Source organism: Gymnogyps californianus, chromosome 11 (assembly GCF_018139145.2).
Source record: "Gymnogyps californianus isolate 813 chromosome 11, ASM1813914v2, whole genome shotgun sequence".
Taxonomy (NCBI): Eukaryota; Metazoa; Chordata; class Aves; order Accipitriformes; family Cathartidae; genus Gymnogyps; species Gymnogyps californianus.
In genome coordinates this window covers 3,989,010-4,014,044 of record NC_059481.1, presented here as the reverse complement: position 1 = coordinate 4,014,044, position 25,035 = coordinate 3,989,010, and the positions used below count along the sequence as shown (strand labels likewise).

Here is a 25,035-nt window from a genome sequence, read left to right as displayed (position 1 = left end):
TGTGTATGGTATGCTTCGAAGTGAAGCTGGAAGATGTAAACCGTTTGTCTTTTCATAAAGATACTAGGAATATTGTGTATTCTTCTAAGGTATTTTTAGCTGTGATTTAAAAAAAAATATAAACTTGGGGGGCAAATTGAGCTTGTTTAAAAATAAGCTTATGCAAAGGCTTCAGTTTACAGGTGGGAATTTGAGACCTCTGGAGCTAGAACTTCCCTGGACTATGCTGCCAGGTGGGAACTCTGCTGTGATAGTCTGTTTTGCCAGAGCTGATGTCCTTTATCTAATCACATGGTTTCTTTTATGAGGTTCAGCACTTTGGCTAGAAGGTCAGTTAGGAAGTAAGCTTCATATTATTAAAAGCTAGTTCTAACATGCCTGTATTTTTCTTCAGTTTTCAAATGGATAGTGTTCTGCATTCTAATAAACCCAGTATCCTTGAAATGACAGAAGCTAGTTTAAGTTAGAGGGGTCTGGGTTTTTCTTTTGGGACTTGCAATTCGAGAGCTTGCTAAGGCAAATTTTGCTTGGGAATCACTAAAGACCAGACAGTAACACTGACAGGCAGGTATGATGTCTTCCTTCTGTGAAACTTCCTACTGCTGTCTTGAAAACTATAAAGGAAAAAATATACAATACAATCAAGAAAGAGTGTAAATTTGTAAGCATAGTGCACATTTTGGAGCAACCTATTAGTGTAGCAGTAGGAACCTTTACTCTTAAGTGTTGAAGAATGAAGCATGATTTGTTGTCTTTGGAATGAGAAATATGGAATTTTTCCTTTTACACTGCGGTGAGGGAAATGAATGAAAATTCCCTTGTATTATTTTGTAAGACCTGGGGATATGAAGATAATATCTGGGTGATAAAACTGAGGTTCAGTAATTTGTCCTCAGCTACTAGAATTTAATTGAATGGGTGAGAAGTGGAGAATGCCTTAAGTGACTGAAACAAAACAAAAAAATCCAAACTTGTCAATGATATGAAGGGACACTTGCTGTTGAGTTGGAAGCTACGTGGTTTCCTCCATCCTCACAATGTTACCAAACCTGTGTTCGGAAAAAATTGGAATTGCTTCTTGAAACGAGAGGCAAAGGACTTCTGTTTACCTTTCTGTAGCAAGGGTCTTTCTAGCACCTTTTGAAGGGCTGCATGCTGTGGCAGCTTGGTGACAGAAAAATCACTTGTCATGGATTGTATGAGTGGTTGTGGGCCACATCAGTTCCATATGTTGTATGTGCCCTAACTATGGCTTGTTGTGGAAAAATCGAGTACACTTCCAATCCTGTGAACCCATTTGATCTCGCTGTCACTAGGATGTGTTTTGGCACCTGCGTAACAACTGTAGGACTCTATTGATGGAAGAAAGTTATTCTGTAAGCTTTCTTGATAGGGTTGTATGCAATATATTGTTTGAGAAATCTTTCAACAGTGGAAAGTCCTCTATGAGCTTTGATGGTACAAAGATAAAATTGTAGATCTTTGGTATCGTGATCTGCCCATTAACTTCTCCTCTGAGGCAGGAGATTTGAGCTTTATTGCTTCAGTCTGAGGGCCAGTGCTAGAACAGTTTGAATAATCTGTTTGAGGAGGAAATCTGAAGACTCTAGGTTTTGTTGCTTTCAGAGCTTTTATTTGGAAGAATCTGTATTTTTATGAAAAATCAGCATCAATATAGTTTTATTCTTTGACGTGTACTACTTGTGATTCCATTTTTTGGTAATGATCCCCTGTACTGCATTTCTAAATTTCTTCCTCCTGCTCCACCCGCCCCCAGGGCTTTAAACTTTTCAGCACCGTTTCTTATGTATGTCCATCATCTGATCAAGATGAAAATAGGATGAAATACTCGAAGAACCAGTTGGCTGGATTTCTTTCAACTTCTTTTGCGTTGCCTAAAAATGCTGTGTTAAAAGCTTCTATGTTACATGACTTAGAGTAAGATAAAAGGTGATGTTAATACTGTGTTGTGAAGTTTTTGGGGTGAATGAGTTTTAAAAAAGCTTTATGGCTTTTCTGTTTATTTATTTGTTGGGTCTTTTGTGTTGTGTTTTTTAACAGGAGTCTTACCCCTCTTCATCACCAATATGGTTTGTAGAATCAGATGACCCAAACCTGACTTCAGTCTTAGAGCGTTTAGAAGATATTAAGAAGAGCAATACTCTGGTGAGCAAGTGTTTTGGTTGTTTTGGGTGTTTATTTGGTTTTGGGTGTTTATTTAGCTTTGTCATGTTAACAAGCAATTAAATTAGTTCAGTTTGGGGCTTATTTTGGGGGGTTTTGTAAATATAAGTTTCTCTTCCAAAAACATATGAAGCAAAAATAATCCAAAAGGTTTGGGGCAAGGAGGAAAAGATGACTTAAATGCTTGCTCTTCAAAAGTAGTTAAGTTTCAGCCCCAATAATTACACAGTTTAAAGTTTTCTGAAAATAATTAAACAGTGAAATGCATGAGAACTTAAAACTACTGAATAAAACAGCTCTTCTAGAGTTTTCTTTGCACAGAGATCAATTATGGAGGCAAAAGCTTTGTGTGCTTAAGAATGTATATGCTCCAAAACATGGCTATAATGGTAACTAATACAAAGAATTTCCTGGTCTTCCAAGAAGACTTGACCTGATAGCTTCTGGTTCATCAGAATGTTCCTTAGGTAGTGATAAGTTTGAACAGTGTTGTGACTTTGAACGATTGCTATTCAAAGAAAATCTTTGCACAGATTCTAATGGTAGTTTTGTATTTCAGAAAACTATCAGGCATTGTATCTTAATTGAGTACCCTTTTGATGTAGTGATAGGAGCTGTGTGTGTGTATATATATATATAAAAATAAAAATTAACTTCCCATTCTATGCAGGGAAGTAAGTGTCCTTGAATATTGCTTGGAGATGAATTTCAGTACAAATGTACTTTGTTCTACAAAGAGCAGTGTTACAGCCTACTGACAAATTCAGTGATCAAAAGTAGTGTTTTTCCTCTCCGGATTCAGCTTTATGGATATTAAATAGCCCTTAAGGATGATCTTTATGAACAGATTATTTTAACATCTTTTGTTTATTTTTGTGTACAGGAATACATGCATGCACGTGGTGCATACAAAATAAATCAGCCTGCAGAATACTGCTTATTGCATGGATTATGTGCTGGCCTTAGTATTTGCCTGGTTTTGGAAAAACTGGGAATGTTCTTTCTCATGAAATCCCTTAGCTGTAACGTTTACTGGGATAATGTTAATCAAGCGTACTCGACCTTAAATAAGGATGTGTAAATTCCTTTTTCTAAAGAATATTTAGGATGCATTTGACTTCTAGCAGAAATAATTAGAAAACTAACAAGCAAGTGAGTGTCTTCATGGGCCTTGGCATAATTAAAACCAAAGGGGCATTGCAGAGGAACATTAGTGTTTTAATGTGTTATGTTGGATCTGATTACAGGAGACATACCTATCAGTTGTGCATTTTCTTCTTACAGCCTAAACTTGAGACTAAACTACATTTAGAAGAATGTTATAGATCTCTTAGTCTTTGTGACTTCTGCCTAGAAAGACATACAACAGTAGAGTAGCAGAAAATGTGGCCAAATCAACTTTTTTTCTTAAATACGCTTTTCAGAAGGTTCTCCATCTTGAAGCTGGTGTGGCTAGTAGCTTCAAACTAAATGTTTTAAACAAGATATTTCCTATGTTTAACTACCTACAGGTTTGCTTGCAATAGGGTAGAAAGCTTTATCGCAAACATGGATGGCACTTGCTGTGCTGAATTGTATGTGCATATAGACTGCTTATGTACGTTGTAAGAAAACAGCTTCTGATATCAAGATTGTACTTGCCCGTGTAAAAGCTGATGGGTTGATGTAATAGGCACCTGTGGATGGCCCATTGGTTTCTCAGGAATCCACCCCACATCATGTTAAGCCACGATGAAGACAGATGGGAGTGGTTGAAGAGACAAATACTTATACTACAAAATCTGACTTCTTTGTTTTGCTCAAAAGGCTTGGCTTTGTGGGTTTGGGGCTTGTTTTTTCTCCCTACGACTTTTCCCCGTGCAACTCCCTCCCTCCCCTGCAAAGGTGTTGGAGCAACTCGCACACAGACTTCTTGGAGTAGGGTAGGAAGGGATAAGGAACTACCTGTAGAAATCCAGAGGCTTCTGATTTATCATGCTAGCCCCTAAAAACTCACTTAGTTCAATTTAGACTTCTAGAATGTTTCAAACCAGTTTTCATTCAATTTATTGCAGCTAAAGGATTGTTTGTGCCATGTTGCTCTAAACTCATTGGAACAGTCAAATTTTGAATGGGAAATTGCATTGGACTCTTCCAGGAGCTCAACTGAGCACAGCAAACATGTGCTAAAAGCACTGCTAGTGCATGTACCCTGATTTAGCGTTCTTTGGCATTACTCTGCCCTTTCTACTTGCTTTGTAACTTTTGACAGGTATCAGCTGTTTGGGAAGCTGACAAACATGCTCTTCAGGCATAAAAGTTCAACAGGGCTATGTATATGGAAGCCTTGTCATTTGACATGGTAAAAGGAAAACTGTTTTACTATTTTAAAATCACGCACACGTTTCCTGGAAAATCTTCTGTGGGTCTGAAACTGCTACTTTGGCATCAGCATGATGCTTTTTGCTATGAAAACTTGTCAAAACACTAAAAATGTTGAAAGGTTGTTAAGAACATGATCAGCATAGATAGCATTAGGTTTGGATGCTTTAGCTGCTTGACTGTTTGTGTTGAACAAGTTCCAGTCAGCAGATGAAGCGACTACAGAATTCTCTCTGACCCCTAATGTCTCCTGAATTCCTTTTCAGATCCTGAAAATCAGCATTACATTAGACTTGGTAGGTAGCTGAAACTGACAGCTGCCTTCTAGTGGTTGTGCCATGCAAAAGATGAATCCTGCTTCAATTTCGTTGTTCTGTTTAATATAATGGAAGTTATAGTTGCAAGTCTAAAGTCTCAAACCTTACTTCATGGGTTATTGAATATAACTATACATGATTTGGAAGTTTGCTTTTTAAAGACAATAGTGAAATGGACTTAAATTCAGATGGGAAGCTTTAATTCTCACATTCTCCAAACCTTGAGGGCTTAAACTTGCATGGAAGATGTCAGAAATATAGAATTCGTGGCATAAGTAGGTGTACAACTTGGATAAGATGCTGTCCCTAAGCGCACTGCTTCTGTATTAAGAATTTAGATTTAGTCTCACATGACGGCATTTCAGGTAACAATGTTGGCTCTTGCAAACTACCAGTGCGGCAGCAACTAATTATGTATTGGGGGTCATAGAGACAAAATGCAGGAAGAAACTTTGCTTTACTTTCTGAAACTGCCTAAGGCTGCTGAATGTGCGTGAGGCCGATTACTGTCACAGGCTACCTGATAGCTAGTGGTCACACTCCAAATGACAGTTATTTCTTCCCTCTGTTTCCTCTTGTATCCTTCTTCAGCAGTTTCCTTCAGTGGTAGATTTATTGATTCATTTATTTTTATATAGATACAGTGTGTGTGTCTATGTGTAGATAGATGTATACATATGTGTGTATCTATAGATAGATAGATACATGTAGAAAAGTAAGTATGTGTATACTTACACCATACTTCTTAAGTCCATGTGTCTTGGTAATCAGAAAACAGGGTGCTTCATAGTGAACCCAGCAGTATATTAATATCATTAAAGGTATCCTAAAATTGTTAATGCTTTCATACTGCATTAGAAAGATCTCTTCATGCATAAAAAGGCCTAATGTAGGATGGGTTTCAGAAAAATTGTTCTAAACTGTTTTCAGATTTGTAACATGTTAACACAGGAAAAAAAATTCCAAGAGGTGTTTTTGTGTTCTAAAACAGCATTATGGTGTCCATAAGAATACCAACTTCTCAGAACTCCTGAAGCATTAAAAGTTTTATTATAGATGTATATGTTATATTTTTATATTTTGTTTTATTTTTATATTAATTATAATCAATATCATTAATTTATAAATTTGTCATTGTATTTGGTCACTTGAGCATTTACCTTATGCAGGCTATTTACATTGCTCCTTTAATACCCTGTGGATTATGCATTCTAGTTGCCGTTTAGTTTCTGCTTTAGGCAGTTTGTATTCCAGGGAAACTGTTGGCATACTGATAGCCCGCTTTTCTTCAGTAGCAGCAAAGCGTGTGTGTTAAGCATTCATTCTACATTAGCCAAGCATGTGAAGTTAGCCTGGAAATACATTTGAATTATTAATACATGGCAGAAATCTGCTATCTCTTTTCATACAGTCTATTCATGTACCATTAACACATACCAAATCATGCTGGGCCCTGCTTAGGGCAGGGGGTTGGATCAGATGACTTCCAGATGTGCCTCCAAATTATCCTATGATTTTTCATAGATATGAGCAGAGCATAAGGGGTGATGGTGATCCATGGTGGAAGGATCAAAGGTATGAAATGAATTCCTGTGGAGGAAAAACATAGCAGTAAGGAAGAAGGTTTGTAGAGAAGGGATCAGCTTCTCGCTCTGCCACCACCTTTGCAGATTGTAGAAACTGGTGTCAAGTAAAACAACTTGGCTATAAAAATGAAACTGCAGTTTGACAGTTGCATTAAGCTAACCCTGAAGTGTAGACTGCTGCCAAGGAAGGGGGTCCCTGCTCTCAGCTGCACGTTCCTGCCTCCCCCTTTATGGTGAAATTGGTGCTTGTGTGGTGAAGCACATCAGGAGTTGATCTGCCACAAAACTTGTAAGCTGCTGTTGTGTGATCTCTGGTGCCAGTGCAAACGAGAAGGTGAAAATGTGCTGCTGGAGGCAGGGAGACACCTCTTGAGGCACAGCCACTGTGTAATTTGGTCCAGGTTGTGCCAGCAGTTCGTTGCTTTGAGAGTGCTTGTGTACCTCGCAGTGGTGCTGTGTTCAGAAGGAAGAGAGAGAAGCTTACAATGTGTTAGGTCCTGGCTGCAAAGATTCCTTCTGAAGTTCAGTTCAGGTGACAGGACTTCTCATGAAGAGGATGGGGAGTGAAGGAAGCAGGGCAGGAAGCAGTTCTTAACTGTCTTCCCAGCCCTTACTGTCTCTTTCTGTAGAGACACATCTAATACTGCGTTCGTCTGCTTTTCCAGGCTTTGGACCAGCCAAATGCCCGTGATGGTATTCTTCCCCCACCATTTAGATTTTTTTGTATGCTTCACAACAGATGTAAACAAATTAATGGCTTGCCTAGCTTTACATAGCTACGTGAGGAAAAATTACAGTTCCTGAAATTTTATAGTTTATGCTCCAGCTCTCCATGAAGCAGTGTTGTTTGTGCAGAGAAAAATTTTCTCAACAAAATGTGTAGCAGTGCAACTTTAAGCATCTTACACATATTGAGAACAATAGTTCTAAGACCTGTGATTCTATCTACCAAGTAACTTTTTGATTGATTAACCTGCTTTCTGCCTGCTAAAAGATTTCCTGATGTTTCAGACACCCAGGAAGTTTCAAAGAGGTGTAGAGTCTTAAGACTGATGAGAAATGTGATTGTTACAGAAAGCTTCTGGCAACATAAACTATCATATCTCATGTATATACTCACAAGAAATGTGTTGCTGATATACCAGTTCTTTTGGTGTCATCTGCTTTATTTTTGAGTTAAGGATGACTGTCACGAATGATGCAGAAGCAGCAAACGTGGTATGATAGGAGAGAACGTCATAATTCTTGTAATGCAGGCTGATATGTCAGTTCGTGGCTTCCGATGAATAAATAACATTCCTATTAAACAGGAATGTTGAATCCTACTGGAGAAGGGAAAAGCACTGAAGCTTTCAGATAGCATAAGGGCAACATTTGCTTATCAGTGCTAGTGATTTGGGCTTGGAAATGAGCTCTTAACCCTGGACAGGCTGAATTTTCACTTACAGTAGGGTAAGGTAAGAGCATTTAACCTGGCCAATAGCAAGGCTTTAAACATGTAGAGTATTTTGGAGTGACTAGATTTTTCTTAGATACCTTAATTTATTGTATATTTTAAGAAATACAGTACACAAACACCAAATAGTGTTGTAGAGTTATCATTCTTTCAGGGTAATACAGTCTATGCAGTACCTTGGCTGAGGCCTCATTGCCTGAGTCTCCCTCCTTTATGGAGAGATACTGAAAGGGGAGTGGGGTTGCTGCTCTAACCGTAACTACTAGTAGTGCTGAAGGATAATGGCTGTCTTGCACACTGCCTTCTGCACGTGGCAGGACAAACTCCCTTTGGCATCTGGAAGAAAAGTCCATAAATGGATGTATAACTTCTGCAAGTTTCATCAAGGGTATTATTCTGCATATAATGAAGTGTTGACCATTTTGCAAACATATTATGCAGTCCTTTCTTTGTTTTTCTGACATAGCTCTGCAAGGACCTTGAAAAGTTAGGAAATGCAGTAGTACAGTCTTTTATGGTCTTGGCCTTAACTAGGAATCTGAGGCTGCCTAGAGAAAGTTAACAGCTATGGAAATCCACTTAATTAGCATGGTGATCAAGAAGCAAACTTGATGTTTCTCTGTTTCTGCGGAACTAAATTTATTTTCTGGATAGCATTACAGTGTGTGAAAGTTGTTCCGTATTTTGCAGTTAACAGAACGCAGTCAATGTAATGCTGAAAGCTGGAAACGGAAATCAGTGATAGTAACAGATTGTGCCTCAGCCTGATACAAGATACGGCAAGCAGACTACTTGTGCCCTAGCTCAGAGGCTGGCTAGTTTCTATGCCTTGTACAGTGTTTGTCTTGCTTGTAGTGCCTCACTGGTGTGCCCTAGAAAGGGATTCAGGATGTGGAAAATCAGACTGTTCCTCCCTGGTTTTTTGAAGGCATGGTTCTTTAACCTAGGAAACTGGAACGGACCATCTTGTCTCATGGAATATGACCATTTGATTATTCCCTAGTGACTTGTGGTTGAGACACCTATGCCTGGAATGGATGAAGCCTCCAGAGCAGATTGTTCTTTTGCTCATGGCTTTCTTCACTTGACATGAGAAGATGAACGGGAGCCATCTTTAACTTGCCATGTCCTTGATTTCCCATTGTGGGGATTTTATTACAATGACTACAGAGAAAAAGAGGGGTCTTTAAACTTTATTCCAGTGCGTGCAGATTTAAATGTTGTACACTTGCTGAAAGTTCAGTACCAACATGTGAAGAAAATTCAAAATGTATTGTTCTGTGCTTTGGTTTAAATAGACGTTTCCATGTTTTCTTTTTTTGTAGCTTCTTCAACAGCTGAAGCGATTAATATGTGACCTCTGCAGGTTATATAATCTTCCTCAGCATCCAGATGTTGAAATGTTAGATCAGCCATTACCAGCTGGACAGGTAAATTAAAAAGCTGTGGACACCTCCTTATGGCAATGAAGGAGTTGTTTTTTCAACTCTTAAGAAACAAGATGGTGGGAACAATTAAACCTTGTGTAAGCCAGAACTGAGATGTGAAGCACTGTTGCTTGATGGTGTCCTCAGTCTGAATTTTGTTTGCAGAATCCATTTAATAGTGCTGTGATAATATTACACAATTTACTTCGGAGTTTCTGTGTCACTGGAAGGTGTATATGTGATACCAGTGCTGTCAGTTTAATTCTCTCCTAAATACTGTTCAAGGCAATCACTGTGCATTCCTAGTGCTTCCCAAATTTACTTTTTTCCAAAATGTAAATGTGATTAAACACTGTTTGCTTTTCCTTGAAGAGTATATGTTTTACAGTGTGCACTTGGATGAACTGCTATTGATGTTTTCCTTCCTCTTCAATCCCTTGCAGAGACATGGGATATCAAGACCATATGCTACTTTGGGTAGGGAGTATCTGAGGTGCCTTGTTTACTTTTTGTGCACTTGACAAATTACAAGTTGTGAAGGGCTGTGAAATGTTCTGGTTAACTAAAACGTTTTGTATTGTGCTGAAAACAGAACTGGTAACTGACAGTAACTGTTCTTTTTTGTATTTTTAATAAGATTATGATATCTTCTTTTGCTTATACATGTTAAGATGACATGATTTCTAAAAACTCCTGTAGCGTAACAGATGGTTTTCCTGTGGTGACAGTACTATAGTAATGACAAATAACTTGCTTAATTTTGGTCATGTGCCAAACTGTAATCCTATAGGTCTTTTCTCTCAGCCACCCACATAGCAGTGCAACTGTAAGGCAATAGGCCTGTAATATTAGGAAGTAGCTGCTTTGAAGAGTCTTGGCTTATGCTCTGAAACTCAAAAACGAACTCATGGAAGGTTTCTTAGCCAGAAATGTCAGATAATTTGCAAGTTCAATAGGAGTGGCCTTAGTAAGTCAGACCAAAGATCCGTCTAGTCCCCTGCATTGTCTACAGCAGTGGCATTCCTTCTTTGCCAGAGGAAGAGTAAGCAGAGGACAAGCATATCGGAATGCTCCTGAGTATTTCTGCAGCTCAAACTTCCTGAGCCTGAAGTGGTATCCTGACATGGAAAGCCATGAAAAATGACCTCAATGTATTGTTTTGGTGTTTTATCAAATAATCTAACAATGGCTATGTGATGATAGTAGTTGTTGCATAGAAGTTCTAGGTAGTGAGACAAAAATCCATTAAGTTTTAGAGGTCTAAAGTTTGTTGGTTTTTTTTATTTTTTAGAGGTCTAGCATGTATATGGATTCAGAGCCGTGATCTGATGTCATGGTTAAGAGATCATGAGTTATAACCCACTTGACTTGTTTATTGCATTTGTCACTGTCTCAGAATAGGATACCCTTATCTGAATCCTAAGTTTCTGCTTAGAACTTCATGTGAAATTAGTTGTGACATTCTGTTTGTCTTTGCTTCATGCAAAAATCTCTTCACTGTCATAATCCAGGAAAGCATCTTTGTGTATCTTTCACATTAAACTTCAGTCCTTTGCAGACCTTGATAAGTGTAACTTTCGTATATACTGCTTTCTCTTTGATAGTAGACTTCCTGTTTTTGAAAGAAAGGAACACATGCACAATTTATGCAGAAACCTCCTTGTTGTATTGCAGAATGGAACAACAGAAGAAGTTACATCAGAGGAGGAGGAGGAAGAAGATATGGGTGAAGTATGTGTATATATAAGATTGTTGTCCTAATCTAGTAGAATTCTGGCATTTTGCTCTGCAGTGGCTGGCTAATTAAGCCAAACTGTAAAATGTGATCTCCCTAGAGTTCAACAGAAAAGATAATAAAAAATTTGGATGTTTACCTTAACATCAGCTTTCACTTCAACCACAAAACTAGTGAAATTTTTTTCTTAAACCTAGATCTCAGCTGTGAGGTACTTGGATACAGAGAACTGGACATCTGTTTGTGCTTTAGTCAAACAATACATAACATTGTGTGCCAAATCAGTAAGTTTGCATTGTTAACTCCTATTTCAAGCAGCATATGAACTGGCTCTGATACAGTTGAAAGTGCCTCCCAAATTGAAGCAGACTGGCTAAGAGTAAATCAGTTTGCTGATTCATTAAACAGGTGAGCTAGTTTTTAACTATAATACATTGAAGGAAATGGAAGGACATCCAAAACAGACATGCTAAACTTTAAGGGGTTTATGTCACTGGCAACACGGTGCTCCTTTTAATGAGCTTTTTACCGTGTGAGAACCACCCCTTTCAATTACTTCTGCAACATGTTAGAATAGCTCCAAGATGCTTGCTTTTTAAACCACCATAAATAGCCTTATTATAGGAGAACTGTTCTGACTACTTCAGATTTATATTTTTAATGAAGGTGTGTAGTAAGAATTAACAACTCATTCTCTGAATAAAAGGTCTTCCTTTAGAAAAGATCTAAATGTTACCCATGTTCTGGGATTAATTTGAAGCAGCCTTTCATACATCATATTTAGTCTGATCCAGACCACATTTGTTGGAGCCAGAGTTTCTGTAAAGTTAGTATGTATGCTCCCGTATCCTGCTGCCACAAGGCTCTTGTTGCTTGCAGACTTGTAAGTAGCCTTTTGCACTCTGTTTGGGTTACTTCAGACAAAAAAATTGTCATGTCTGTCATTATTTATAAGCTGTCAGGTGGCAATGTGTGTGGCACTGATATCTTCAACTTGTAATCTAGTCCGATTTTTAAATTGAAAAGCAGCTTGCGGTTCCTAGGGCTATATCATTATTTTGAGAAACATGAGCATCTTGAAGAATACTCAGTCTAAAATCTGTTACAGTTGGAGAAGACAGTGTTGTCAAAGGCACCAAATAGGTGTGTTTCCTACTATGTAAGCATCCTTGAATTTGCATTAATGGCCAGGTTTTCCTGCCATGCAGACAGATGGTGCATAAAGAGTAGCCACAGGTGTGGTGGAGCACTGCATATTGGAGCATATCTGATAGTTGTGTACTCATAGCTTGCTGGTGTGGCTGCTGTAGTGCTTCCTTTTTCATTTCAAGGTATTTACATCCTTCCCTTCCTCTCCACAAATAGCACTTGAATCACCTTAAGGCAGTTGTCTTAAGTTCTGATTCCAAAATTGCTGCATCTAATCTTCAGCTGAAGTGTTCACCTTGAATAAAGTACATGTAGCTTTCTAATATTTAACTTTCTTGAAGGGTTGCTGTATCCCTGCTAGATATGTTAATCATTGTTGGCCAGAAGTGTAATATAGCTAGGATTCTAGTTGAAAAAAGAGTCTGCTTTTCGAAACATCTTGGAGATACCCTAACTTTGGGTACTTTTGGATTCTCAAGCCCTGTTCAAAATGCCGTAACTTCCTGTTTTCTACCTACTTTAATGGGCTAATTCACTGCAGTCTTAACTTCTTGCAGAGGTTTTATTGTGCTTGTTTCTGTGACCAGAAACATGTTGTGAATTTGGGTCTCATTTGTATTGTGAAGGCTCCCTACACTTCCAGTGAATACTGTTGGCCGAGAGAGTGAAGTTAGAGCAAAATAGAAATGGCATCCAACAATCACTAATACATAGTGCTGTGCAGTATGTGACTGTATCCCGAAATGCCCTTGGAGAGGGTTTTGTTGAACGAAGAGCATAGTTAAGTTATTTACAGTGAATTTTCCTCTATCCTGTAGGACATTGAAGATCTGGATCACTATGATATGAAGGAGGAGGAACCAGTTGACGGGAAGAAATCTGAGGATGAAGGCATTGAAAAAGAGAACCTTGCAATCTTAGAAAAAATCAGAAAAAATCAAAGGCAAGATCACTTAAATGTGAGTTAATGATTTATGTTTTTTCTTTGCCATACTTCTGGCTTTAAAACAGAAATGGTTTTCAGCAAATAAAGCCTACTGCTATGCACCTAGACAGAAATTAACCTGTAGCTGACTGTCCAGCTATAGGACAAATGTCTCAAGTTATGGGACCTAAATAGCTCTTTTTGGAGAAGTTTGAATAGGCCGGCTAACATTCCAAGGTCATTTAGTAAATGGACTCATCTTTCATCAAAATCTTTGGCACAGGAAGTTAGTTGTCAGTCCACATCCCACAGAGGCACAAAAACTGCTTCAAAGCACTCTCATTCAGCCTGGGGAAATGCTATCATAATTTATTTTGTCAGACTGGGTTGGGGTATTCTTGGCATTTTGGATGAAGGAGCATCTTTTAGCTTTTCACTAGAGTCAACTCTTACATGTAAATCTAGGTTTCACACTTGTTAATGATATTTAACTGCTCGTCTAATTTCCAGAGGTATCTATTTGGTTGTCCCTCTGTCTCTTGCTTGATGCCTTTGTTACGAGCAGTGGTCCTCCTTGCAGAATCAGCAGAAAGTGTCTAGGTTGTAAGCATGACTTTTGTTGCTGAGCCCTTATTAAAGTAACAAATAAAGCGGTATATAAAACTGACTGCATTAAAAGTCATGCGTGACTTAACATACTTAGTAAACCCAGGAATTTGTGCTTTAAATCTACTTTATGCGTGAGTTTGTTTTTCAGTAATATCTACGCCGCGTGGAAATTACTGAAGGGTGGGATTTTTTTTGCCAGACATAAAGCAAGAGACCTTCAGCAGCTCTGCAGCTTTATTATCACAGTTTTCTGAGTGATCCTGCCAGCAGGCAGTTGTAAAAAACCTGTTTATTCTCCAGAGGCTTAGAAATGTTTTGTCACAAGTGCCAAGTTCCAGAGAAGCTTCTGCTTCTCAAGGGTGCATGTAGGAGGGAATAATGATGTCATACAACCTTAATTTTATTTAGCCTGGCTTCCAAAGAAATCAAAACTCTTGTTTCACAGAGGCTTAAAATGTGTAATGCATGAAATTCAGTGCTTCTGTTCATGACCAATTTCAGCCAAAGGTAAGGGTTCTAAAATTTTTATAAGTCACCTGTACAGAAAGAAGATGCTTGAACTGGTGCCTGCCACTGTGTGAGCTCGTAAGTTTTTATATGCTGTTTGGCAGGTCAGCAGACATGTAGATCATGTCCAGACACAAGATGTGCTATTTCTCATTAAGCTGAGAGTTGAGGATGTGAACAATAGTTAGGTACAGGGGAGGGACCCGTAAGTATTTAGGGAAGGAATAAGATTTAGGATTGGTATGTAGGGAACACCTGGATTTTTGCCCAAGGAACCGGCTTTGTTCTAGTTCTTATACTTGATGATTTTTCCAGTGAATGTTTTCTAAAAAGGCTAAATTGCACTTAAAAATTCTATTAGATTCAAGAGAATCACTGTTGTAAACCTCTTTTGATTTGTAGTGAGAACTATATACATTCAAAGTGCTCAGCACTAGCCAAGCCAATCCACTTTTAATGTTGGATGCACTCCTGATAGATCTAGTTATCCTAAGAATGTAGGGAAAAGGCTCCTTTAGTTAGCAGAATCTTGACTATTTCTTGTCATGAATTACTGGCCCTAAATAACTTTAGTTTAGAAAAAAACCTTCTTCCTCTTAGTTACTGACACTTTAACATGGAAAAGAGTTTGTTTGTAGCCATCTGCTTTGCAAAGGAAATAGAAGCATTTCTATTTTATTGGAGTTCTTCAACTACAAGTCTTCTGCTCCTGTCCCAGTGCTGTTCTAATACGACTTCAGTGCAAACCTATCAAAAATACCTTAGACTTACATTCTGCTGAAATAGGCAGCATGAGATAGCTGGCTAGAGGAAACTGCTCTTTGATTTGTGTATGAGTTCAGTAGTTACCTATCAGGGTGTCTGAAGGGAAGTGTACGGTAATTATCACCCCTTCAAAAAAAACCAAACCAAAACCAACCAACCAAAAAAAAACCCCAAACCCAAACAAAAAAAAACCCCAAACCTGATCAGCATTTCAGTATTTAAAAGCAGGCAAACATAAGGTGCCAAACTGCTTTTGCTGTATAGTCAAGTCTTAAAACAGACTTGACTAACCATAAACACAACGGTCACTTACTGGTTTTGTTTAAACTTAAATGTTTGTTCCGAGTTTGAGAAGATGCCTATTGAGATTCTGTATATTTCTGTATTTATAACTCAGACCTAATGGTAAAGGCTTCTTAATTGTTAAAGAAAATAAATCCTCTTGCAGCCTGAAAGGCATTTTCTGCTTTACTGTCATCTAAAAATTTGGTAGAACTGAAAAAAGGTTTTTGTAGTGTCAGCATTCTTCCTTGGTGTAGAAAGCCTCTTAAAACTGCAGATTTTCTTTTGCTGTCTGTTCTTTCCCATTTGGCAAATACTGCCTTTTCTTTTGCTTTTTCCCTGTGCATCTAGTGGAGCTGAAATGAACACTGCTGGTTTTTTGTTTGACAACAGCAGATTCAACTTACATAATAGCTGTTTCTCATGCCAAGACACTCTCGTTGATGCTGGTGCATAAACAAGGTCAGCTGAGTACAGGGAACAGGGTATTCAACTGCTGCTGAGGAACCATGATATTTTTGTGGGTCACCAGAAGTAGCTGTGCTGCTTAAATAATTTTTTCAAAGCACTTGTGAGGGTTTACTCTTAAGTGCTTGAGAACTGGAAACTATAGCTGCACTGCTGACCTAGGAAAGAACTAACCTAGTAGCACTTAAATGCCCCTTTATGCTGCTAAACCATGGGACTTTTAATAGAAAATGTTAAACATGCTCTAAGATAGCAGAATTTGGTCAGTATCCTAACATAAAGCAAAATTTAAATCTGTACGGCCCTTCATAGTAGGTTTTCTTAAAGGACAGTATGAGTTTCACAAACTTAAATGTAGTGGCTAGGCATAGTCTGGTTTTCACACAAAATACACAGCTCTTTTGGTATACTTTGTTTCCTCAGCAGAGGAAATAAAACAAAGCCATGCCATTTACATGCTTGTTGTTGGAAGAGGGAACATGAAGGCTAATGTAGGGCTTTGACTAGTGCCCAATGCAACCAGAAGACTTTTCACTTTCTTTGTGTTCTTTCACCCAAATCCATGGGTCATCCTCTCTCCCCTTGGCTGAAATGCAGGTTGAAGTTACGGATCATGCTAAAGGTTTTTCTGTAGGAAATGAGCACATGCAGTCCCGTTCTCAGGTATTCTTAACAGGTTAAAGACATTTTTCTGCTGCTCAAGGCTTTTGTCATAGGAGTTTTTAGGGTTTGTGTGTTTTATACAAGTTAAGAATACGTATCTACTAATTTTGTAAATGAGTTCTGTTCCTTGGCAGTATCCCTAATCCTACTGTTCTTGCCGGCATCAGGAAATAAATTTGGCTTGTGGTACAGTATGTAACTTGGAGCAAGAATTAATCCTCCTCTTAACATTGTAATAACTTTAAAGAACTGTTTGCTTACTGGGAGTGAAAAAAGGTCTTTGAACTGGAATCATTAACTTCAAATATTTAACAACTTGCTGCTGCTTGCTTTTCAGAGGTCTCTCCCCACATAGTAATTTTGGAGATTAATGCTTTTCTTATTTAGATAATGCTATTAGCTTTTTCCATTTCCTACTGAGGAGTTTATGCACTTTCCTTTAGAAGTCTCATGTCTCCACTTTCATCTTCGGATTTTATGAAGTCTAAGGTGTCATTTCCATTTTCAGTCTAATCCTTGAAGTAAGTATGAATCTACTTTAACTTGCAGGAATGAATGTACTTCTGCACAAATACTGAGAAAGTTCAGTGACAATAGAGCAAACTTGTGTTCTTTAGCTCTTTTTGGGTCACTTTAGATTTTACTTTATTATCTTGTAGGAGTTTCTATTTTTTGTGTTTTGTTTTAGCAGGTAATTTTTGGTCTTGTGGCTGAATTATCTGAAATGTGTTGTGAGGCCATTTACTGTACTGTTTTGATGTGTGACAGTATTTTTCTGATCAGACAGAAAACAGACAATCTGGTCTTTGGATTTAAAACTGCAGTGAACTGCACCTCCTACCTCAGATAACTCATTTAAGGAGCAGACTGTGGTTGTGTTTTGAGGGATGGAAGGGGAAAAGAAAATGTCCAAAGGAGAAAAGCTGAGGCTGCAAAACCTTATGTCTCTGGAGACTTAGTGCAGCAGACAGCTAGGGCAGTGGCTTGTGCTGTGCTGATTTCTGCACAGTTAGGTGTGCCCTACTGACTTGTGAATGCAGAAGCTTAGTTCTGAAGTCCTAGTTTTCTTAGAAGTTGCTTGACTGTTCTATAAAGTATTTTACTCAAATTTATACGTTCACACTAAAATACTAATCAAAGATAGAAACCCTTCTGAAAAATATAATGCCCATACTGACTTGGACCAAAGTTTCACATTTCTGACAGTGGCAGAAGCACATCCTTAAGGGGAAGAGCTTGAGAACAGGACAAGCTTGTAGTGATGCATCTCACGAATATTTTTCATGTCCAACAGTTTTGGCTCTGGGAATTCCGGCACCAGGTGTTTCTGTTATTTGCAACTCTCAGCAATTGGCATGTTGTCCACATAGATGTTTACCTCCTGTAGCAGGGATTTCTCCAGCTTACCTGCTCATTGTTCTGGAGCGCCACAAGTATGCTTGTAGAGGAGAGGATGATTAAATGAGACTTTTTGTGCCTATTTGATTACTTAATAGGAAAAAAATCGCTTGGGGCTTGTCTGGCAGCTCTATTAACTTCTTCAGTTTACAGATCAAATGGCTATGCCTTTCTGCTCTTGGCATCAACCCCACATGACAGATACCGGTCAGATCCCATGATTGACCAGTTATTTCTAAGGCAGTTGTGACTCTAAGTCTTGATCTCACAACTGGAGAAATGGGACCTTTATCTCCTTTGGAGTGATAAGTCCCACTTCTCCGGAAGGATACTTAGTTATTTATATCTGAATTCAGCCTTTGAAATTATAACTTGCATATAGCAAGTTATTGAAAGTTAAAATTTTTTATTTTAGTACCGTTATAGTCAAAACTCAACTCACCGCTCTACTATATCGCGCAAAGGTGTGATGCAAGTAGTACTCTCTTCTAAACTGCACTTTAACAGTAGTTATGAAAAGGAGAAGTGACACCAGAATGAAGACTTTGTGTTTCAAAGCAGTGGTATTTGGCATTAAGGTTACCATCAGGTATAGCAGTTAACCTCTGCAGGCTTCCTCTTCAACTTCCTCCAAGGGTAGTTCAGAGCATGTAAAGTAAGCTCCTGTGCTGAACGTCTTAGGTGAAGCTTGCTAGCCTCTTTCTCTTGATCACAGATTACTGGTTTGCAGTCTATTGATTCTTTAGAGTAGCAAGTCTAACTATATTTAATACTGCTGTATAAGGAGTGGGCAGCCCAACTAGAAACTCATAGGAAAAAAGGTTGAAAAACACTGTTATAGACAAAGTCTACTGACGCTAGCTTACACAGACTAAAACTAACCTTTTTTTTTTTTTTTTAAATACCATTTCAGTTTCTCAGCAGTTATAATGGCACTCAGGAGTATGTGGGTGTGTTAAGTTTTGGTTTTTAAATTACTACAGTACAGAAGATGCTTAAGTTTTCATATGCAAAGGTGAGCTTCCAACATTATGTACAGAAATTCAGTAGCTTAATTTGATGGAAATAAAGATGCAATGAGGAAACTAGTTTTCCACAGGATGTCTTTGAGAATCTAAGTTGTTTTTAAATTGCCTGTAATTAGAGGTTGGTATTCTGTGAAAAATGTAAGAAAATTCCTTCTTTCAGTAAGAAATACAGCAGATGAGGCAAGGATATTGCACAGCTCTGCACAGAAGATAGCCAAAATCTTGACACTTCTCTATGAAGTTTCTTTCCTCCGGACTCAATGCATTCGTGAGTCTCAACCTTAACACTCACAGTACAGGTCTGAAAAAGCACAGCAATTTTACAGAGAATGGTGTTTAACACTGTGTTGTGTTAACTTCTTAAGTGTAATGCTTCCTCTTTCAGCTAATGTCCAAATAGTGGGTATAAATAGTAGTAATCTGCAAATAACATATATAAACAACCAGGTTGTTCCCATAAAACTTCATTCACTTGCTGTTAAAGGAAGAGAAGTCCCTTCTTTGTTCAATACTGCTCTATAGACAGGGGCTGCAGTAAACTGAGAAATGACTTGTCTGGAGCCCTGTCTTTATGTAGCTTTTGTTTCATCAGATGAAAGAAGTTGCATTTTCTTTGCATATTTAATTACAAAGTTCATTCTTCATACCAGTCTGTTAAGAAAAACTAGTGGAATTTCAGTAATCTGCGTAATTAAATCCAGTGAAATATGCAAATGAATAGCTTAAGAGTAGTCTACAGATTATAATGTGAAGCTAAACATACGATACGATGCTACGGAACAGAGAAGACGAAGGAGTATGCGGAGGCTTTAGCATCAAGTAACTATTACTGATATTTAATCCTTAATAAGAAATAATTTGATCCTACAATTAAGACTTCGTGGAATACATAATATCACTGTTGACTTCAGGCAAACAGGGATGATGTTTCAGGTATTAGACAATGGTCATAGCTGCTTCAGATTCCTCCAGAAATACTTTTCTGACCCTTCTGTCCAAAAAGGATCTGTTTGTAGATGTTCATAGTGCCTGAAAGGAAAGTGAAGAAACAAATCTCCTCAAATTTTTAGATGGAGTAGAAAAACAGACCCATAAACTAATCATTCAGTACTTCATATAGAGAGGCTGAACTTAACTTTATTGTAGGTAGGGGCTTTTTTTTTGTGTTTGGTGGTGGGGTTCCCCCCCGCCCCAAACCCACGCTTATGAGCCCACATGTATTGGCCTGTATTTCAGTGGGAGTGACTGAAGTCCAGGCAGCAGCAGAGAACTGCATGGGTCTTATGAAATAATCTACCTTTGGGAAACTGACTGCCGGTGAAAGCCAAAGTTTCACAGGATTGGGGTTTGGGGTGATAGCTACCTTCCTCATTTGGAGTCCTCATTCCTTTTCCATATTTTAAATCTTGTAACTCTAATTTTTAGCTCTCTGTTTTCCAAAAATCTTCTGCGTAAAATGGTATTTCAAGTGGAATATATAACCAGAGTAATCATGTAACATCTAAGATTTAGTATCAAAATCTTTCCTGCTAGCTTTGGTGTTGAATTGGAGAGAGTAATCTAGGTACTTTTGGTCATCATGTTATTCTAAATAAGCACTTTAATTTTGTAAGAGGAAAAAGTTCTGTCCTCACTTTAAAGCTCAGAAAATTGAGGCAAAATTTAATACCAAGGTCACAGAACTGTCAGTGTTGGGGATGTGTGCAGAATACATCCAGTGCAGCAGTTGTTGATATAAGTAGACATCAGTTACTTAACTGGTGTGTTCATTAGTTTGTCACAATACTGGTGGTTTTTAGAGCCGTCATATTTTGTATGCATGTCACTTAAAGGTCCTTTTTTTTTTTTTTTTTTTTCTCCTTCCTTTAGCACTGTATCTCAGGCTGAACTATTAGGTTCAGAAATTGTATGCTAGGTTTTCTATCACTTTGAGAAGCTGAGTAATACAGAACTGAGCTCTAAAAGAACAGAAGAGATTTCTGCCCTGGTTGCATAAACCACAAGAACTATGACAAATCACAACAAAATATTTGGTATTTTAAGGTTTACTTACCTTAGTCTTCCTCTGTGTAGGTGTTGATTTCTTCACTCTCTTGCAAATAATAGTGTTGCTTTTGTTCTGCATTTTCTGCATATTGATTGGTCTTACTTCATCCAGAAGCTGCTGTTCTATAGTGGATAATTCCCAACTCCTGTACCTTTTTTCATAACCAAATAAAATATACTTCTGAGAAAACAGTAAAACCTTACGTGCAGAAGCTTATTCTTGGGATTACTCTTACTCTTTCTTCCAGTGCATAAGAGCAGAAGGTAAAAGGAAATATTTCCCTATTAGAAATGTACTGTGGATCCATCTTGGAAATCAAAATGCCAAAGAGATTAAACTCCTTTACAGAAAAACGTCTGTTGCACCTTGATTAAAAGTTTGTATCACCTGTACCATGTAGGAGTATATATTAATGTGCTGCTTTAGAGAGAGTGTCTTGTTTCTTTTGAGTAGTCTTTGCTCACTAGAATATGTAACTTTTCAAAAACCTAATCCTAATACAGAAATTAATATATTCTTAATACCTTCTAGTTAGTGTAACTTTGTAATGGAAATAAAGCTGTTTGATGTAAATACTACTTTTCACTTATTTGGCATCTTTTTTGTTTGTTTCAGGGTGCAGTCTCTGGGTCAGTTCAGGCTTCAGATCGACTTATGAAAGAACTCAGGGATATATATAGATCACAGAGTTATAAAACAGGTAAAATGCTTCAGATTTCTCTTCTTAAAATACACTTTAAAAGAATTCTCACGGCAAATACTTCCTGCTAATCCTTCTGTGTTTTGTCATATGTATGTGTATAAATGTGTGTGTATGTGTATATATGTGTGCACATAAAAATAAAAATACATAGATACATACATTATATATAATCTCATCACATAAAATAGTGTATTTGTGGAGAAAAAGGAAGTCAGGATACGTATCCTCTAAAACGTTCTTCCTTTTTGTTATGCAAAGCTTCATACGAGAATTAACAGGACTGGTGTAACTATGAGAGTGCTCTTGGGGTGGATGACAACAAAGAACAACTCAAGATTACTCCTGTGGGACTTCTTGAGTTTTCAGAACTACCTGAAATTCAGCTCTCCAGGTATATAGGGCAAAAGCTTTGACTACTACCAGTGGGTAGTACTGCTCACAAGAATGTGCTTGCTGTAGAGGGATTTGTGTTCAACAGCAGAAGGTTTTGTTATTATATAGGATTTAACCTTAATTACACTGCTGTTCCTTTTATTATTTTGTGATGATGTTAATCTGATCCTGAGCTCCCTGTATTCCTTGGAATAAGGATACAAATGGCAATAGAAAACAAGCTTGTCTTTTAAATTTGTTTGAATAACAAACACTGATTATCTTTAGGTAGGGTAGGTGGTTGGCTGTTCTGTTTGGTCCATACAAGGGCTGTATTTAAACTAGCTCAGCAAAGGAATCAGTATATTGAGTTGTCTGAGTGTTACCATACAAGAAATAGAAATTACATAGATTTCAGGCAAGTTGTATTCCTGTAGGTCAGCTGGGTGGACAACTCTATCACTGCAGCCAGGTATGAGAACCTGGTGCAGGCCAGGATGGGAACAGGAGGAATGCCTGATGAGAAAGTCAGTCTAAACTTTAATCCTCTATCTTTTACTTTTCTGAACTTCTCCTCTAGTTTATTTCTAGTGGGCTTAAATGTCACTTGGTGGCTATGGCCTTTTAATTCGTGTGTAAAAGGACAGAGTTGAAGAGACAATAGGCTCCTATTTTGATTTGCCATATTTACCTTTTAGGTAAATAGTTTAATGTGCTGAAGTACTGTGGACAGTGGCAAAATGTCTGAACTATAAATTTGATTAGGTAACCTAGTGTTGATCTAACGTAGCCTACTTCTTTTAGGCTTTATTGCAACTGAGTGCTTGCCAGTATGCCCTAATCACCATCTATCCGGTAAAGAATGGATTAGTGGGTCTAAGGAAGAGCCTAGAAATAGATCTGTATTAAGTCATGAGGGATACTTTACTGCCCATTTATGATCTTCAAGGTTTGTTTTTGTGGTTAGAACAAAGATTGGGTATAACAAATCTACTTGACTATAAAAACTGTATGGTGCTAAATCACATAGTGGTACTGCTGGAATCACAACCAGGAGCCCCTATAATAGGTGTAGTTTGAGGTGAGGATTTGGGTTGATACATAATGCCATTTCTTGGCTTTAGATTAATAACAGGTCTTAACTAGTTGCAAAAGACTGAACTCCTGATGTAGGAAAGCATAGTCTAAATGATGAGGAAAAGTAAATCTTGCTAAACTGTAAAGAAAGTTGAGATACTAAGGGGTGAATATCATAACTTATTATTAGCTTATGACTCAGGAATATGTAAAAAGACTGCAACTGGATGCCTTGTGTCGATCTCTAAAACATGTTAATGAAGTAAAGTGTCAAGTGGAGGTTGACACTATAAAACTGATGGCAATCCTGCTTTGAAACACTGTTCTGCTGATACATTTATTAAATTTTGCCAGTAAATGATGCTGTTTGTTATAAAACTTACCTAGATTCATTCCTTATGGCTTCATTTAGTCTTAGGACTTGAGTGAATTTAAATATCAGTTCCTCTCCTTTGCACAAAACTCCTGCTTTTATAGCCTAGTTCTGTCTTTTGTTATTAGATAACTGTCACCATGTGAGCAGGGGCATGGTAGATAATTGGGTTTTTTTTAATGTGATCTTTGTTCTGAGTACTTGCTCCATGGTCCATTTTTCCCTTAATTTAATTTCTTACTATTAACACACAAAGGGAACCGTTGTGAAACTTAAAGGTTCTGGTAACAGTTGCAAGGTAATTTAACACTGTTTTCATTTTTTGTAATATAAGCCAGAAAATCTAAGGCTGCCTTTTAGTTGCACAAGGATCACTTCATTTAGTGTATGTGAGGTTACATGTTTTCAGGGTTGACAATAGGATAACACTGGGACTTCTGAAGTGGATAATACTTGTAGTAATAATCCTTTAAATTTTTTTCATTTCTGTTAAACTGTTTTATAAAAAAGTAGCATTAAAAAACACTGTCAGGACTTTAACTATGGGTGTATATTCAAGGTAGTATCCATTTTAGAACTAAAGTTCCTTTAGTGATTGAAATACTACTGTTGGAGTTCAAGCAAAAGATGACTACAAGCTTGCTGTCAACAGGAAAGTTGCTTATCTACCTGGAAAATCTAGGTGAAGAACTACCCTTAAAAACAAACAGAAAACCATTTTCTTAAGAGCAGAAGCAAAAAATACTCCAGCAAATTACAATATTCTGCTATAAATTAGATAGAGTTTCATTAACCTGTTTTGATAATAGGAGTCACAAGTCCTCCCAGCTAAGATGATCTCATTTCCAAATATGAAGTTGGAGATTTGGTTAGTTCATAAGGAAGAATTCACAAAGGTCTTAACATAAATTGGGGAGGGGAGGTAGGGAGGGGGAGGAACAAAGACTTTGGAGATATTGAATGAAATCTTTTCTGTTCCTATCTTTAGCGGCTGTGTTGTTCATATATAGTGACTTCAACTCACTGCTTTTATCCAAAGACAGTATGGGATTTACTTCTAGTTGTAGTAAAGTTGCTATAAGTAAGACATGGCCTCTATTTTGGAAGGAGTTGTTTTTCTTCCTACCTTTTAATCTCTTAAATTTTTGCTTGGTTCATGGTTCTGTGTGCTTGCTTTTACTTCATCACCTCCATGGGTGGCCTCTTAGAGGAATAAAACAAAAAACCTCCTGTGTTTAAGTGAGGGGAACCTACCTTGATTCCCTTCCCTACCTTAAGGACCTCTCAGAAACTGGTACTAATCAGATAAATTCTTCTAGACAGTAATTTTTTTTCCTCTTACTGCCTAAATTAAGAAAAAAAGCATATGAGCTGGTTCCAAATAACACCGCTTGACTATTAAAAAGAAAAACCAAACAAAACCCCCCTCAACTTTGGATGGTGTTGTTAAGAAGCTTCTGTATCAAGACAGTGAGCAACCCTGATGCTGCTTCTGTTCATGAGGACATACAGATACTATTCGGCTCAAAATTTGGGTGCTTGAAAGGTTGATTAAGTAGCTTGCTGTTCTGTTGAGACGCATTCTTGTCAGTCCTGAACTGTG

The 25,035-nt window shown here is 37.8% G+C and overlaps 1 protein-coding gene across 3 annotated transcripts in view; it reads left to right on the top strand.

The window, feature by feature from the left end:
* UBE2Q2 (ubiquitin conjugating enzyme E2 Q2) overlaps positions 1-25,035 on the top strand; it is a 50,806-nt gene that overhangs the window by 15,215 nt on the left and 10,556 nt on the right. For 2 of the 3 annotated variants that reach the window (XM_050902984.1, XM_050902983.1), the window contains exons 2-6: positions 2,062-2,166; positions 9,230-9,334; positions 11,006-11,062; positions 13,034-13,174; positions 21,523-21,607. In XM_050902984.1, coding sequence (XP_050758941.1) covers positions 2,062-2,166; positions 9,230-9,334; positions 11,006-11,062; positions 13,034-13,174; positions 21,523-21,607 — 493 coding nt within the window. The remainder of the gene's footprint in view (positions 1-2,061; positions 2,167-9,229; positions 9,335-11,005; positions 11,063-13,033; positions 13,175-21,522; positions 21,608-25,035) is intronic. The other variant, XM_050902985.1, reaches the window with a different exon arrangement.